Raw genomic sequence first — 17,715 nt, forward strand, 5'->3', positions numbered from 1 at the left:
ACTTCGATGGACCACAATATCCAGGTGGTCTCAACCCAAAAGATTCTAACACGTCCTCGTGCCACTGCCAATAATTTACCCACTTGATGTTTGATACAGCAAAATCATGATCCCGATTTCATATAATCCGCCAAGACAGAAATGGACCACACAACAACTCTTCAATTTCTTTTTTTTTTTCCTTTTCTTTTCTTTCTCTGAGAAGACAAAGCAGCTGATTTTTATAATAAAAAAAAAAAACCACGTGAGCAATGGTGCTTTAGATTCAAACAGGCCTAAAGTCCGTTGAGATTGAATTTCATGGAATTATTTTTTTAAATAAAAATAATATTTTTAATATTATTAAAAGAAATAATTTTAAAAAAATTATTTTATTATTTTAATATTTTTTAATTAAAATTAATTTTTAATTATTTTTTAATTAATATATTTAAAAAAATTATTTTTTAAAATAATTTCAATAATAATATCAAATAAGCTCTTAAATAATCATAATTGTACTTTCTTAATTTGATTATTACTTTATTCTAAGGGAAAAAAATTACCAGCAAAATAATTTAGAGAGAAAAAGTATATAAAAGAAATGAATTTGTAAATAAATTATATTAAGAGATTATAAATTAATTTAATAATAATAAATTTAAACTTAATTGATATATTAAATAAATCTAATTAAAGTTATACTTAAATGAGTAGCTCAGCTGAATTTTTTATGTAGTCTACCTGACAGAAAGCGCGCTTAGGCGATGGCTCCACTCGCGCCAGCCAGAGGAAACACGAAACTTCGAGGTTAGCAACAATTAGTGTTCAACTGGTTTTTACTATACCAAGTATTTATAATATTTATCATTTTTTAACTATTTAGTAATGTGTAATAAGATAAATATTTATCATATATTAATTGCCAAAATTAATTTTTTTCCCAAATTAATTTTCAAAAATAAAGAAATCATTAATGATCATACATGTATAGCTTTGCTTGGTTCAAAACTCTATTTATTTTGTAGAATATATTTTTTTATAAAATATTTTTTATATTTTTTTATGTTTAAAATATTTAAAAAAATTAATTAATAAAAAATATTTTTTTTATTAAAAAATATAATAAAATGACAAAAACTCTCTGGGAATAAACATGGCAATCTCATTATTTACAAGCAAAGTTTCAATAACAATAAATCAAATATCATTTCAATAGTACAGTGAACATTATTATTTACTTATTGTACTAATACACACAGATGCAATGGACAGATTAATGATGCCAACCATACCAAAACCAAAAATTTAGGGGGCTTTAGAAAGTATTCTCTTTGTCAGTCCACTACGCTTCTCTCTCTCTCTCTCTCTCTCTCTCTCTCTCTCTTCTTTCTGTCTGTTCCCTTTCTCTTTCTCTCTCTCTCCATCTGATTTTGGTTGATCCTATTTCTAATAAGAAAAATTTCTCAATTTTCCTTCCAAAAAAATTCTGTCATCATTTTCACCTCAATTCCTTCTACTGTCACTTCCTTCTATACACATTCACTTCTTTCTCTCTCTAAATTATCTAATTTCTCTTCATCACATTCCATCAATATGTTATAGCGATTGCTTTCTAGCTTTTCTTAATCTTCCTCAATTTTGGCTGGAGAGATTATATACATACATATATATTTTTTAATTTCCAGTGCGCATTTTGCCTGATTTCTTCGATTACGTGACCAGCTTTTCTTCTATCAGTTTTCGCTATTTGTGAATGTTGGAGGGATATTCGGTGAATTTTGAGGCTCTTTGAGTTCTCGGTTTGTTGAGTTGGAGAATATTGGGATCTGCTGCGATTTTGACGTCAATTGTCATCTTTTCCGTGCTATTATCAACCAACGGTTTGGATCCGATCGGGGGAGAAACAGCGCCATCAGATGGCGCTGTTCAGACGCTTTTTTTACCGGAAGCCGCCGGATCGGCTTCTTGAGATCTCTGAGAGAGTTTATGGTACCATCTCTTTTTTTTTTGTGTTTTTTTTTTGGGGGCGATTGATTTTTGGGGTGTTCTATTGAATTTGTGCTGAATGCTTTTTTTTGGGTCTCATTATAACTTATTTTTGCTTGCAATTTTTTTTTTTTTAGTCGCATGATTGCTTCCGGAGCTCAATTAGGTTTTAGAATTCCTCTGTTAATTTAGCTTTTAGAAGCTCAGTTATTGAAGTCTGGCATTCATTTTCAAATAATGAAATGCATTCTTTTTGGTTCTCTGTATTCGCGTTTTATTTTATGTGATGCAACAAATTTTTTATAAGCTGTGGCATTCTTCGTTTCTTCTGTCTGCTGCGATCACTTCCTCTCATTCTCCGGTAGTCAAGGTTCATGGTTTGGAAATTTAAAGCTTAAGCGGAGTTGTAAGGTTTACCCAGAAGTTGAATAACTGAATTGAGATTTACAATTTGATTTCATGACTAAAGAATTAGCTTTGTAGCGAATTGATTGTACTGCATTTATTAAGAGACTGAACTTCCTGTATTCATGGCGATGCTCCATTTCCTCTTGGCCTCATTTCCTCTTTCTTTCTGTTATATTGTAGTGTTTGATTGTTGCTTCTCCACTGATGTGTTGGAAGAAGACGAGTACAAAGTGTACTTGGGTGGCATTGTGGCACAATTGCAGGACCATTTTCCTGATGCTTCCTTCATGGTGTTTAACTTTAGAGAAGGGGAGAGGCGTAGCCAAATATCAGACATATTATCTCAGTACGACATGACAGTCATGGATTATCCTCGTCAATATGAAGGATGTCCTATGCTTCCACTGGAGATGATCCACCACTTCCTTCGATCTAGTGAAAGTTGGCTGTCCTTAGAGGGGCAGCAAAATGTGTTGTTAATGCATTGTGAAAGAGGGGGATGGCCTGTGCTTGCGTTCATGCTTGCAGGTCTTTTGTTATATCGGAAACAGTATAATGGGGAGCAGAAGACTCTTGAAATGATCTACAAGCAAGCTCCTAAAGAACTTCTGCACCTTTTGTCTCTGTTAAATCCACAACCTTCCCAATTAAGATACCTTCAGTACATTTCTAGAAGAAATTTTGGTGCTGATTGGCCTCCATCTGATACGCCCTTGGTGTTAGATTGCCTGATGCTCAGGGCCCTTCCATTGTTCGAGGGGGGCAAGGGCTGCAGGCCAGTTGTACGAGTTTATGGTCAGGATCATTCAAAGCCAGCCAACAGGAATTCTAAGCTTCTATTCTCAACTTCAAAGACAAAAAAACATGTTCGACACTACCTACAGGTAATAGTGATACTAAGTCATATTATAAAAAATGACTGATGAGTTAATCACATCATTAGTTATTCTTATGAGTTTCAATTTCAGGAAGAATGTATGCTAGTGAAAATAGATGTCCGATGCCATGTTCAAGGGGATGTTGTTCTTGAATGCATCCATTTGGATGAAGATTTTGTTCGTGAGGAGATGATTTTTAGAGTTATGTTTCATACAGCATTTGTTAGGGCAAACATTTTGATGCTCTGTCGTGATGACATTGACACTATGTGGGATGCCAAGGACCAATTTCCAAAGGACTTTAAGGCAGAGGTAGGTGGTTGTTATTCTTCAATTAAAGTTTCTTTTGAAGCTGTTGGAGTTGAATGCGTACTCATATATGTATCAGGTACTTTTTGTGGATGGTCACGCTGCTATCGTGCCTAATCTCACCTCAGATATAATAAATGAAGATGGGAATGAGGCAGAAAGTGCTTCGCCTGAGGAATTTTTTGAGGCTGAAGAGATATTCAGCAATGCGATAGACGCACAAGAAGCAAAAGGGGATTATGACACTCACACAGACAATGACAACTTGTCAGTTGACGTAGAACATAAAGAAGTCTTCAGGGATACATTGGATGGTGGGAATCACAAAGATGATGGGAAGATGGATTTTGTTGTTGATGCAGTGAAGGACATAGCTGTGGATGATGTGAAATACAAGATGGATGAGAGGGTAGATTCTGATCTTCAAGCAGTGAAAGACATAGCTGTTGATGATGGGGATCTCAAGTTAGATTCCATGGTTGCTGTTGATGCATCGAGAAACAAAGCAGTAAAGGAAGTGGATGAAGATCTGAGTGGAGATTTCAAAGAGATGAAAGATCAAGCTAATGGAGAAACAAATACTACAAAGATTTTAGAATCCATGCTTCCACAGCAAAAGTTGAATGTTGATGTTGGTAGACAAAAACCTGAGAAGGTAGTGCCACCTTCACCTAGGAGCACGAAGCCTGTTGTTGCAGATTCAACCGTAGTGAAACAAAAAATCAAACAACCTGAGCTACATGGAACTAATGGGAAACAAGCAAGGCCAAATACTGTACCTCGCTGGGTACCCCCTAATAAAGCTCCATTTACAATGCATGTAGCAAATCCTCCATCCAGATACAATAGTGCACCACCTGCTCTTGCGTTCTGTGCTTCCCCTAAGTATTCTAATGTGGATGCCCATGTAAAGACTTCTTCTGATACTGCTGCTGCTGGAGATCTAGCTTCAAATGAGCTTACTCCCCCTCCAGTTGTATCACCACATTTTGGCCCAGCAAAAGTTGTGCCTCCTTGTCCCCCAACTTTACCTCCACCTCCAATTTATTCTAGCAATGCATGTCCACCGAAGACTGCAGTTAAAGTGCCTGCTCCACCTCCACCTCCACCTCCACCTCCACCTCCGCCTCAGCCTCCACCTCCACCTCCACCTCCACCTCCACCTTCCGCGTCATATAGTAGGCAGAATATAGGGATAGTTTCACACCATGCATTCCATCCACCCCCTCCCCCTCCTCCTCCCCCTCCATCTAATAGGCAGGATGTTGGGATAATGTTACGTCCTGCACCCACTCCACCCCCTTGGAAGTCTGGTCATAGTTCAAGTGTCCCTGCTTCAAATGTTCCACTACCACCACCACCACCACCACCTCCTCCTCCTCCTCCCCCTCATTCTGTTACAGTTTCAACAATTCCAAAGGTTGGTGGAGTTGGAATTCCTACACCACCAACTCCACCTCCACCTTTGGGGGGTACTACACCTCCTCCTCCTCCACCACCACCACCACCACCACCACCATCACCCCCCCATCCTACCGTTCAAGCATATGCATCTTCTCCTCCTCCTCCTCATAGAGTTCCACCTCCACCACCGCCATTACCAAGATGTGGAGCTCCAGCTGCACCACCCCCACCCCCTCCTCCTTCACATGGAGCTCCACCTCCACCACCACCTCCTCCTCCTCCTCCTCCTCCGTCACGTGGAGCTCTACCGTCCCCACCACCTCCTCCTTTACATGGAGCTCCACCCCTGCCACCTCCTTCATGTGGAGCTCCACCACCCCCACCACCACCTCCTTTACGTGGAGCTCCACCGCCACCTCCACCTCCACCACCTCCTCCCTTGCGTGGAGCCCCACCTCCCCCTCCACCTCCAGGGCGTGGAGCCCCGCCGCCACCAGCTCCTCCAGGAAGTGGAGCACCACCGCCGCCACCTCCTCCAGGACGTGGAGCTCCTCCTCCACCACCACCACCCATAGGGGGAGGCCCACCTCCCCCACCTCCTCCTGGTGGCCGTGTTCCTGGGCCTCCTGCACCTCCTGGGCCTCCTGCTCCTCCTGGACGTACAGGTGTTGGACCCCCTCCGCCTCCTCCATTAGGTGGCAAAGGAGCTGTAACTGATACAAGAGGCCTAGCTTCTGGAAGAGGGCGTGGGTTTTCACGTTCTTTAGGGATGGGTTCAACAGCCACAGCACCTAGAAGATCATCCTTAAAGCCTCTGCATTGGAGCAAAGTAACAAGGGCATTACAAGGAAGTTTGTGGGAGGAGTTGCAAAGACATGGGGAGCCCCAAATGTAATGTAACTTATTGATTTTCTTTTAGAATTAGTAATGTCTTTCAGCCACTATTATATTTCTGAAATTTAAAATTACAGTATATATACCTTACTGGTTTATGTTTACTATTATGCTTCCTTTAATTGCTGATGTTGCATTTATATGTTGTAGTGCACCAGAATTTGATGTGTCAGAGCTAGAGAGCCTTTTCTCTGCAGCAGTCCCCAAGCCTGCTGATTCAGGAGGCAAAGGTGGAGGAAGACGCAAATCTGTTGGATCAAAAACTGACAAAGTTCATCTGGTACTCTTATTATTCATTACTAGAATAAATTTTATGTCAAGGATTTTCCATTGTCATGCTATTTTTGCTTCTTTTTTTTTTTGGCACCCTTTTTCTTGCCTTCTGTAATTAAGAAATTTTAAGGTGCTATTTTCTTGTGAAGAAGACAACTTGATTCAGCTCTGATTAGACATGCACAACTAACACTTGAATCGTCTATATCAATTCTGTAATGCTGAGCTATTATGACAAATGATTCTGGAATTTGTTATTCTTGTTAGGGTTTTTTGTTTTTTAATATTCACTACATTTGTATGATTGCTTTTTTAACCAATTATTCAAAGTCTATATACACAGATTCCACTATGAAAAGTTTGATACGGTGTGTGTAAAGTTTCTAAGGGTGAATGCAATCCCATTTTGGCTGCTATTAAATGTTATCTATGTTTTTAATTGATGCTTTCTTACTGAATTAACTTCATGGGAAGTCTAATAATTAATTAGCTTTCTAGCAGTTTGATTCCAGGACACAGAATATATAAGACGCATGACATATATTAAGAATACAAAAGAGAAGCATGAAAATATGAGTTTAATCCCTTTGATATTTGTGTTTACAGTAAGCATCATTGGTTTTGAAGTTGAGTAGTTAAAATAATCAATGTGATTAGTTTCTTTCCTAGCATGTGATATTTAAGAGTACTCTAGTCCTGATGAGACACATCAAAATTTATTCTTTTGCTTGATGTGGCAGTGAATGATTGCTAATACAGCAGTGTATGATAGTACTCTATGCAAGTTCTATTTGTTATTTATCAAATACTTTAACATTAAAGTTCTAACTGCTATTACAGTAACAATTCAAATTAATAAATACTAAGTCGTAAATTGCAAGTGCTAAACTGGAAGAGATAATGAAAATGACTTGGGCTGAAGTTGTAGGAAAGGATTTGACTTCAAATATCTCATGGACAATATGGGGCCGAGGAATGGAGAAAAAAAGATTCATGTAGTGAACTTCAACAAGCTGAGTTAACTATTAATTGCGATTGTGTTGTATAACCATGCAAATAAAATAGCCAAGGAATGTGTGCCATCTCTCTGAATACCTGTTGTTTCTTAAATCTACTTACGTAGTGCAAGTTTTATCGTTAATATACTATAATTGCTGCTGCAGATTATGTCTTATGTAGAAGATATGCTCAACCTCAATAATGCCCCCACCACCAACCCCACTCCACCCCACCCCCAACACCCCCCACCCTCCTTCTTTCCTCCTTCTCTCTTCCTCCTTCCTCTTTTCTTCCAAAATTCTATTGAAGTGGGCATGTTTTCTTGCTGCTTCTGTCAAAGCAAAATTTTTCCCTTAAAGAAAAATTTCAAATGTGGCCCTTATGATATCTTGAAAATGTGTTTCTCACACTATCTTTTACAAATCAATTATATTGTTGTGCATTGTAGATTGACCTGAGGAGGGCCAACAACACTGAAATTATGCTTACAAAAGTTAAGATGCCACTGTCTGACATGATGGTAAGATTAACATCTTCAATGCTCTTGCATTGATTATATGTTTTCCACCTTATTTTTATGTGTGCTTTGTTAACATATTCATGATATTTATTTGAGATATGGAATGTTTGAGTCTTAAAATGTTTGCATGTGATGGTAGCATATGGTATATGTATGTATTGAAGAAAATTTTCTCCTTTAACTGAGTGGAAAACTACCTTTAAGTTATTTCTGTTTTCAAGCACAAAAATGGAAGATCTTATGCATGCTTTTATGGTTCAATTGAAATTGCATTTGATGTAATGGATCAGAGCTATCATGTGTAGACCTTGGAGTGTTTCTTCCTTATCTATATTTTACTGTATGGTACAGGGGATTGTAAGTTTCTGTACAGTGGAAAATGTGACTGGCTTTCTAATGTGGAACTAGAACTTGATAAACTTAGTGTTGCTGTAGGGCTTGTATTCAACCCTAGTAGGGAGATTTTGGGAGCTAGTATGTGTCAGGGTGGTGTTTTGTAGCTAAGGATGTTTGATTAAGATACCTTAATATGTAGTCTAGCCTTATAGAAGAATGCGTTTCCTCACGTACTGTTTTCAACTGTGAGAAAAAATCTTCCTCTAGAATTTCCCATTTACCTTTTCCAACTGTGAGAAAAAAGATATCTCTATTGCATATGTGCTTTTGCTTTATTTTTCTTCTTGTCCCATTATGCATAGTTTGCCTTTGCAACAGATTTTGCTTGGTAGATATCTTAAACTTGAGATATAGGGCTTACCACATTTTATGGTTCAATATTTTCAATTTGTATGCACTTTTTCATGGTGTCTGCTGATCTTCTTTTGTTCAATTTGGAATTATTGATTCTTCTTTTCCTTCATTTATTTTTGAATTTAAGGTTATACGTATCACATATAGCTTTGTGGCTTCTTGCACACTTTCAGGCTGCAGTTCTAGCAATGGATGAATCAACATTAGATGCTGATCAAGTGGAAAATCTTATCAAATTCTGCCCTACTAAGGAGGAAATGGAACTTCTCAAGGTGAAGCGTTGAATAAATGGGATTCCCTTTCACGTTATAGTAGTTATTCAAGAGTGTGTTGATATTTTGTTAGCAATTAATCTCAATGTCAATATTAAATGTTTGATAATGAATGTTGTGCAATGACAGGGCTATAATGGTGACAAGGAGAATCTGGGGAAGTGTGAACAGGTGTGCAAAATTTTCTCATGAACCAGATTTGTAATTGGTCTTTTTTTGGTAAAATGCAATCTTGAGAGTTCTGCAATTGTTGCACTTGACTTGTTTTAAACTCCTTGGAACATTGATATGTGTTTTTGTGTTTGTAGACTCGCTTATGACCATTCTGCAAATTGATCTGATATGGTCACATGGAATGTGTTTATCACTTATTTTTCTCTCGATGAATAGTACTTTTAATATTAAGTAAATTGGATGCATTTTAGGCTATTTAGTGTTACTTGTATGTGACTGTGCGCTTCTTTTCATCTAAGATTTATTATCTTCTACATTCAATTTCCACTGATGTTGAAGTCAGAAGCTAGAGAAGTAATTGGAACTAAAGGGTCAAAAATAAATGCACTACAAAGTGAGGTTATCGCTATCTTCCCCCCTCCCCCTCTCCTCTCCTCTCTTTTTGTGAAGGTTCAGGGGATAATTATGAACTTTGTATTGAGATGCAAGAGTTCTGAACTGACTGGCTGTTGTTCCCTTTTTAGGGTTGTCAAAACATATCAATGAATAAAAAGTATCTTGATTGTGGGAATTTGAAAGATCATCATGTATAAGAAGTAAAAGTGTCAATAACATGAACCTTTAACTAACCTTAAACAGTCTTCTTCCTGAAAAATAATAGCAAACTGTCTTTCAATAAGTTAAGGTAGTTCGAAAATAAAGTATGGTTGTTAAGAATAAAGGACCAGTTTATTTTGCCTTTAACCAAGAGATCTGTGTCTTGTTCATTTGAACAGCATGTAGTATGTTGTTACCAAGATGACTACAACGCGAGGAGATTTTCTTGATATTAGTTTAGGTATTGCTCCTTCGTGATTTTATACTCGTATCCTGATGAAACTTATTATGGTAGTGGTGAAAAACTTTAAAAATCATGATAGGATTATTGAACTGTTGAAACTGAATTACTGTAGTGGTATACTTACAAGTAGGATTGGCTGGTCTGTTTTGTTGTTGTTGTTGTTGTTGTTGTTGTTGTTATTATTATTTTCCATGTTCCTAGTAAATGTTTTGCTAAATAAAAAGGCTACTAATCCGAGGTGGGATCAGATAAGTTTGGCGTTGTTGTGGGAAGTGCTGTTCTCAGGACATGGATATATACAGCATTGTGTGGCTGCATGAGAGGTGATGCACTAAGCAATGCTCAGTTTTTCAGTGTACATGTCCAAAATGTATTATTTAGATTTTATTAGTTTTACAATGATGGTGATGGTAGCTTCTCGATGATGGGGTTCTTATTGATGATCAGAATAATATAGTGTAATTTGCAGTTATATGTCATATTGAAGAAAAGGTAGGATGTTGGAGTTGGATAGTGATTAAGAGCTATCTGAGGGCTTTGGGAGGCAAGAGCCAAGGCAGAACAAGGATGAGATGGAGTTGTGACATCTTAATCACATTTCTTCAGTTGTTGATTCAATTACTAGAACAGAGGCCATTCTTAATTTAGGTGGTAGATGATGATGTTTTGCATGGTCATTATATTACTTGATACAATGGACCTATGTGTTAGAATTTGTGGCATTTCTTTCCAGTTTCGTTTTATCCTTTTAAGGTATTGTCATGATTAAGGAAACTTTGTTATGCCTGTTGATGTGCAGGACTGGATAAGTTGAATCCAAACCCTATTATAACTTTCTTTGATATTTTGAAACAATGTACTTGACATTATTTATTATATATATTTATATGCAGTATTTTCTGGAGCTGATGAAAGTGCCTCGTGTTGAGTCGAAATTAAGAGTATTTTCTTTCAAGATTCAGTTCAGCTCTCAGGTTTGGCGGTATCTGCATTGTTAGTGTGGTTTCGATAAATTTGTAGTTCTCTCAAATTATTGTTTCCCTTTAATTATTAGTGTCACAATTGTCTTATTTATGGTCTCCTTCTCAGATAACAGAATTTAAAAAGAGCTTAAACACAGTAAACTCTGCTTGTGATGAGGTATGCCACAAATGACAAAGAAGCCTTCCTATGCTGATTGTTGCTTTTTTTTTTTTTTGAACCAGTTGCCTTGTTAATTGTTAATTAGGTTCGGAATTCCCTCAAGCTGAAGGAAATTATGAAGAAGATTCTTTATTTAGGGAATACATTGAACCAAGGAACTGCAAGAGGTGAGTCATTATTATTTATCTTTTAAGCTAGAGGCCAGTTTGTTGGTTTATATATTTTTACTTCAATCTACTGAAATTCTAAGATCTGTCATCTTTAAAACTGGAAACTACACCTTAATTCACAAATTAGTTGGGGTTTGCTATATAAATTCTTTTAGGCTATTTAGCTCTATTAGACACCAAGTTCACATTGGTATCTAAAAACTTGTAAATCCTTTAATGCTACCTCCCTGCACATCATCTTAAGTCTCCCTCTTCCCTTTCTCACTCCTTCCCTTACTAATTTATCACAATTTCGTAACAAGACATTTGATTGTCTACATTGGACATGACCAAACCATCTTAATCGATTCTCTCTCATTTTATCTCCAATTTGTGCTTCATGCATTCTGTGGAAGATGTAGTCATTCCTAATCTTATTCATTATTGTGTTACTAGACATCCATCTTAACGTCTAGATTTCTGTTGCACTCATCTTGTGGGTATGTTGGCCTTAAGATGCCTCACACTTTATCTTATTTAGTTTTTTGATGTGGGATCGGGTATTCTTTGAATTCATGTGGTACCACAGTTTCATCTTTAGATGCATGCCCTTGACTTGCTAATGTGTGGTGTTGCATCCATTCATAGCTTGAAAGCGGTCATGGTTTTCTTGTTTGAGACTAGAGGTTTTATTTGGTTGTTGGAGAATGATCACTTATGTGTGTTATGCTCTAATACTCTGCTCTACTTATATTATTTTATTTTTTGTTGTTCCTCTTTACGCTTCTTGCAATTTGCTGGCGTACTGCCTTGTAGTGACAAATAAATTTGTTGAATTTTTCATTAGGGAATTAAAAAAAAAAAGTTGTTCTGTGATTGCTATGAAATTGATATAAAGCCTCAAATGATCTAATTTATACAGGTTCGGCAATTGGGTTCAAGCTGGACAGTCTTTTAAAACTTACTGACACACGTGCTTCTAATAGCAAGATGACACTTATGCATTACCTTTGCAAGGTATGATTAGTGTATTTATTTATTTGTTTCTTTGTTAATTAAATACTTTTGAACCCTTGTTTCTCTGACCAAGTATTGGTTTGCATATTCTTAATTTGGTTGAATGGTGAACATGGAGGAAATTAAAGATTCATGCATAATAATGTTTGTAAATAAGGATATTTTTGGAAAAGATTTTTTTTTTTTTAGTTCTATATTTGGGAATGTATGAATTTGGTGACAGTGTTACTTTTGAAAAAAATATTAGGTTGATTCTGGGAAATCTACTTGGATAAATTTAGTTATATCATTAAACTTTAATTTGCTAAATGCAAAAAGAGATCTTAAAACTGTGTACATCACTTCTACATGCCATTTGTATAAAGCATTTCTTTGAAGCTTCAGCCTTCTGGAGGTTGTGCAGAGGATGCTTAGTGACAATCTAAATCTCATTCTTTGTTGCAATCATAATAGCGTCAAGATATGTGTTTCCGTCAGGACCACCACTATTTGCTTTTTAAATTGATCTCAAATGCATTATTATAATTTCAGCTGTTCTAACCTTTTAAATACTTGAAACTCCTGTGAGTTTAATCGCAGTTAAATAACATGGAGATCTGCTATTTTTGCATTTAAAATGTAATTCATATTAATGTTGGATGCTGATATCTTTATCGAAGCATTATTTCTTAAGTCCCAGAAAAGGAAAGCAAATACTTCTCTGTTGCAACTCACTGTCTCACTGACATGATTGAAAACCTTTAAAGGGCCGTTAATGCTTTCTCAACTTGGGTTTCACTTCCATCTCTATTTGCTTGCTGCTGATACATTTTGCTATTCTGAAGTTCAAACATTAAGGGCAATTGCAAATTCATGTTCACTCTCAGGTACTTGCAGCCAAGTCACCAGCACTTCTTGATTTTCACCTGGACCTTGTTAGCCTTGAAGCTGCATCAAAGGTTCTAATTTGTTTTTAATTGTTAACAGTTAAACACTGTTGTTAGATTATGCTTAGATTTTGGATCCTGGTTTATCGCAGATACAATTGAAGTCTTTAGCAGAAGAAATGCAAGCTATAATTAAAGGGCTAGAAAAAGTAAAACAGGAGCTGGCGGCATCAGAGTATGATGGTCCTGTATCCGAAGTTTTCTGTAAGGTATTGCTTTATTTCTATTTTTTCCAACTTTTTGTTAGATTGATTTCATTACTTTTCGTGTATTTTGCCACATTAAAATTGTTTATTGAAGTTAAGTTCTTATAATTGTTTCATGATTGTGTTGATTTGGTAGGTTTGTTGTTGGTGTGGGTTTCTTATTGAAGATATTTGCTCTTTTTACATTTTTCTTTCTGACGGTCAATTGATTCAACTGTACTCTTTTGTGACGACAGGATTTCTGGTTTGAGTGAGAGCATGTTAAAGTGCCTAGATGATCTACTGCCATTTATTTTGCTTTATTATTTTTAGCAGTTGTTTGTATTAAATAGTTTTTTTATTAGGATAGAGGCACTTTATAACTAAGGGGCATTTAAATTTCAGGCTGGTAACATCTATATTGGTCGTTACCATTAGGTAACCGCCGTTACTGACCATTACTTAAAGGTAACATAATGAGTTTTGATGATTTCTACCTATTTATTTTACCCCTTGTTTGGATATTGGGAAAGTGTAAGGGAAGGAAAATAAGTTGTGGAAAATGAGGCAGAATTTCCTCTTTCCTTTTGTCTGGGAAGGGAAGGTAAGGGAAAATAGAGGGAAGAAGGAAGATAGGGTTGTTTTACCCTGTTTATTCTCTCTCCAATTTGGATAGAAAATAATAGAAGTGGGGGATTGTGCATTGAAATGTGTGAAATTATATTATACCATTTATTTTAATTTTTTATTTGTGTCCTTATTAGGTAAAACAGTAAATACAATTAATAAAGTGGGGGTAAAATTGTAATTTCAACTATTTTCTTTTCACTCCTCTTTCCGAACATAAAAAAATAAATTTATTTTTCTTTCACTTTTTTTTCCCCCTACTTATTCAAACACAAAAGACGTAAATAAAGAATGGAAAATTTTTTTAAAAAAATCCTTATGTTATTTTCCTTCCTCTTCCATAAATTATCCAAACAGAGGTGTAGTTTTAAATTGATTAATGTTAATGACATCTAAGTGTGATGGATTTAGTGTCTTTATTTAATTTACTTATTATTTAGTTATCTATCTTACTTTTAATTATATATTTAAATAAAATATTTATTCATTTCATGAATTTTGTAATTTTTCAAAAACATTTGCATAACAATAGGCCGTTACAGGCCTATTTCTGGGACCTGCGAATGTGGCTGCGACCACGATTTAAGTACATGATAGAGAGAGACAATGGGATTGATTAGATTGCAGAAGCAATCTGTCTGGGATTGTAAATTATCTTACCGCCTTGCAGGATATTTGAGAGTGTCACCTTATACGTCAGAAGGAGAAATTATATAATTTGAGTTTTGTTTTCTGCAGATTTTCTTGCATGTTATCTTTTTAATGGACTGACATTTTTTTGTACCAATTTTTAGACATTGAAAGAATTCATTTCTGTTGCTGAGACAGAGGTGGCATCTGTGACAAATCTATATTCTGTTGTGGTAAGCTTCCCACCTTTCCTTTTAGAAGTTTTGTGTATTAACATCTAAAAATATTTTGATCTCATCAATCATTATGCTGTGGTGCACAGGGTAGAAATGCAGATGCACTTGCACTATATTTTGGCGAGGATCCAGCTCGTTGCCCATTTGAACAAGGCAAGTTATGTATATTACGCATTTCTACTTTTACTGCCATTCAATCCATCGAAGTTATTGTTAGAGTTCTAGGCATTGCCTATATTTGTCTGTACCATGGTAAAAGTTACTGAAAGATATTCTGTATTTGAGGCCATATGAGTTGTTGAGTATGTAGTTCTTGAAAATTGGGTCATTTTTATTGATTGAACCCCTTGTGAAATAGCGAAAATTTCATTTAGATGGCAAAAAATAGACAACTTGGAGATATGTTTTCCCAGTTGAGGGAAGTATATTAGCATTATGATGTAATTTAATTTCGAAAATAGTTCCTTGTTGCCTGGAGATAGGCTTCTGTAGTTATACTGAAAGAACTATTTAAAGGATAAGAACAATAAAAGAAGAAAATGACAAGGGAGGGATAAAGGAAGCAAGGTTTTCCAATTCTCTAACGTTATTCTAGTTTAACTTTTGTTTTGTCATTTATGTTAGGGAGAATGAGAATCTTAATTTGCTTGGTCCTTAATGCTGTAATGATCAATGCAGTTACAGCAACTCTACTAAATTTTGTGAGGTTGTTCCGGAAAGCACATGAAGAAAATTTGAAACAGGCTGAATTGGAAAAGAAGAAAGCTGAGAAGGAGGCTGAAATGGAGAAAGCAAAGGGATTACATCTTACAAAAAGGAGTGTGAAATAGCTCAGAATTGATATGTTGCTTCATCTACATGGCAGTTTGAGCTCCCCACCACACAGCAGTCTTGTGCCGCATTTTTTTAGTCAGCGTTGGCAAAAGATGCTGCTGAGGACCTCAGCTCCAACATTCTCCTTTATAGCGTGGAGTAAGCCTCACAAGTTGATGTGGGCAAAGGTAAAAAGACTATTCCTTGAGGCTTGTGGAGCTCAAAGCATTGAAAAGGCTCATTCAATCAGATGATGATCCATGACTGATGAGTTGGAACACGTTAGATATTTACACGGATCATATTTTTGCCAAATAGAATGGTTAAATATGTTGGCGTAGCAAATGTTCACTGCACGATTTATTTAGATGATGGATATGGCCTCTGTGGTATTGTGTTGAGAAGAAATTTTGTAGTCTTGGTCAATCCTTCACTACGACAGCTGACAGGTGATTTGGTTTCTGGTTTTAGTCATTTGATTTGGCAGAATTTCTTCAACACCAGAAGAGAGCAGATGTCAGTAAATGTAAAGCACAAAGCTTCTCTGTACCATGAGACCATGTACAAAGCTCTAACCCCTCCCTAACGTTAGATTCAATTCTTTTATTGTAACATATAGGGCTGTTTTTATTTTTTAATCCCTTTTTAGTTATGTTCCTAATTGAAATTTTGACCTAACCCGTCCCGAAATATGTTGTATAGATGTTCAGGTTCAGATAGAGCAATTAAAAGACGGGTTGCTTTTAGTGTAATTGTATCATAACATGGAAATATAGGTTTCAGATTGGAAAATTTCTTGTTTCTTCAGTTTTCTTCATTTATTACAATTTTTGTCTCTTTGAGTTCATCAGTCTCTTTCTTCTTAAATTTTCTCCTGTTATTATCAATTTTCTTCAAAGCTATGTGAATTGAAGCAAATATAAATAAATAATCCCAATGAAATTCTTCTTAATCATTCGAAGTTAATCAACTCAAATAACAAAAATAGAACTAAATAATTTTATTATGTTAATGCTAAAATCATGCAATTGGGTACCTTGCAAACGAAAGTTGATGAGAGGAATGATTCATCTTTATTTCATTTGGAATATTTTTTAGGATGACTTGTTTAAAATTTGTTAAAAAATTTTAGAATATAATCATTGTACATAAATTATTAAGAACCTGGTAGATTTTATATAAATTCTATTATAATTAATTATTAAAATATATTCATTGATAACAATTTACTGAATAAATTTTCATGAAGGTGAAATATGCGTCGATTAACTAATTCGTTTTTTTGGATTAGATTTCAAAGGTGATTATTGGGTTTGGTGTGTTCTTTTTTTCTCCTCGTATACAACTTTGGTTCAATCTAAAATTGAGATGATTGTCACCATAAAGAAATCCCTTTATTTGCTCATTATATAGTTTATATGTCAACATTCATAAGCTCAATAATAATAATAATAATAATAATAATAATAATAATAATAATAATAAAAACTACATTTAACTTTTTGCATATATGATAGGCTTAGGCTATATAATAGGAATACATTCATAATCTTTCAATTCAACATAACTATTTCATTTGATAAGAATGAGATCTCTTCTTCTTTTTTAATTAAAATTATTTTTCATTGGAAACATTTATAATGGCTCAAGAAAAAGGAGCTCTAACTGTAAATATTAAAAAAAAAAATTATAATCTTCTATCTAAATTTTAGAAAATTCAAATTAAAAAAACAAAAATCAGTGGCGGAAATTGGAAAACGTCTTGTCAAAGTTAATATAATTACATACGATTCTTCCACATTTCCCAAACTCTTGGCCTGCCTGCTTGAATCGGGTGTATTACCAATTGGGTGGCTTTGTTTACATATAAAACAAAGAGCAAGAAAATGGCAACAAATGATGGAATAATGAAGAAGGAACATTTTTTTATGTCTACTTGATTTGTCATTATGTCCTCTACCCCATTGCTAGTGGGAGCCATTATGAAATAACTATTTCTTAACCTAGTTGCTTATAAATTACATTGCTTCTAATGTTGGTTTCTACCAGCAAGCAGTGATTGCCTCCTTCAAATTTAACTTTCCATTGTTGGTTCTCTCTCTCTCTCTCTCTCTCTCTCTCTCTCTCTCTTGCTACCATCTACAAATGTCGGTTTTGTCCGCTACTATTCTTGGATATGCCGGAATTTTTTTTCAAAATAAGAAAGTTGTGATAAATTAGCTTTCGCTATGCTAAAGTCATCTAAAAAATTATGAGTTTAATTTTCAATTAATGTCAATTGCACAGAAAGAAGAAAGTT

General features: G+C 35.4%; 1 protein-coding gene across 5 annotated transcripts; it reads left to right on the plus strand.

Annotated features, from left to right (window-relative positions):
- The first annotated feature begins 1,247 nt into the window (after window positions 1-1,247).
- Window positions 1,248-16,223, plus strand: LOC110639186 (formin-like protein 20). Of its 5 annotated transcripts, XM_058132436.1 has the most exons (18): window positions 1,252-1,971; window positions 2,557-3,260; window positions 3,345-3,566; window positions 3,643-4,672; window positions 4,703-5,858; window positions 6,012-6,141; window positions 7,582-7,653; window positions 8,577-8,675; window positions 8,805-8,846; window positions 10,584-10,664; window positions 10,780-10,830; window positions 10,919-11,000; window positions 11,905-11,999; window positions 12,866-12,937; window positions 13,018-13,134; window positions 14,532-14,600; window positions 14,690-14,756; window positions 15,282-16,223. In XM_058132436.1, exons 1-18 carry the CDS (start codon window positions 1,899-1,901, stop codon window positions 15,431-15,433), a joined length of 4,314 nt encoding a protein of 1,437 aa, XP_057988419.1. In that variant the 5' UTR covers window positions 1,252-1,898; the 3' UTR covers window positions 15,434-16,223. The 5 variants fall into 5 exon arrangements, 3 of the variants coding, with proteins under 3 accessions (XP_057988420.1, XP_057988419.1, XP_021645715.2); XR_009142608.1 differs by lacking the exon at window positions 15,282-16,223 and adding an exon at window positions 13,516-13,578 and having other exon boundaries at window positions 1,249-1,971; window positions 3,643-5,858; window positions 14,690-14,757; XM_021790023.2 differs by having other exon boundaries at window positions 3,643-5,858.
- The last annotated feature ends 1,492 nt before the right edge of the window (window positions 16,224-17,715 follow it).

This window comes from Hevea brasiliensis, chromosome 13, assembly GCF_030052815.1.
Source record: "Hevea brasiliensis isolate MT/VB/25A 57/8 chromosome 13, ASM3005281v1, whole genome shotgun sequence".
Taxonomy (NCBI): Eukaryota; Viridiplantae; Streptophyta; class Magnoliopsida; order Malpighiales; family Euphorbiaceae; genus Hevea; species Hevea brasiliensis.

Bases quoted from the DNA above. Each gene is read 5' to 3' on its own strand.
- LOC110639186 (XM_021790023.2), top strand. From the start codon at position 1,899: ATGGCGCTGTTCAGACGCTTTTTTTACCGGAAGCCGCCGGATCGGCTT. The intron at 3,261-3,344 runs GTAATAGTGATA...TTTCAATTTCAG, and splicing joins ATGTTCGACACTACCTACAG to GAAGAATGTATGCTAGTGAA. The intron at 14,601-14,689 runs GTAAGCTTCCCA...TGTGGTGCACAG, and splicing joins CAAATCTATATTCTGTTGTG to GGTAGAAATGCAGATGCACT.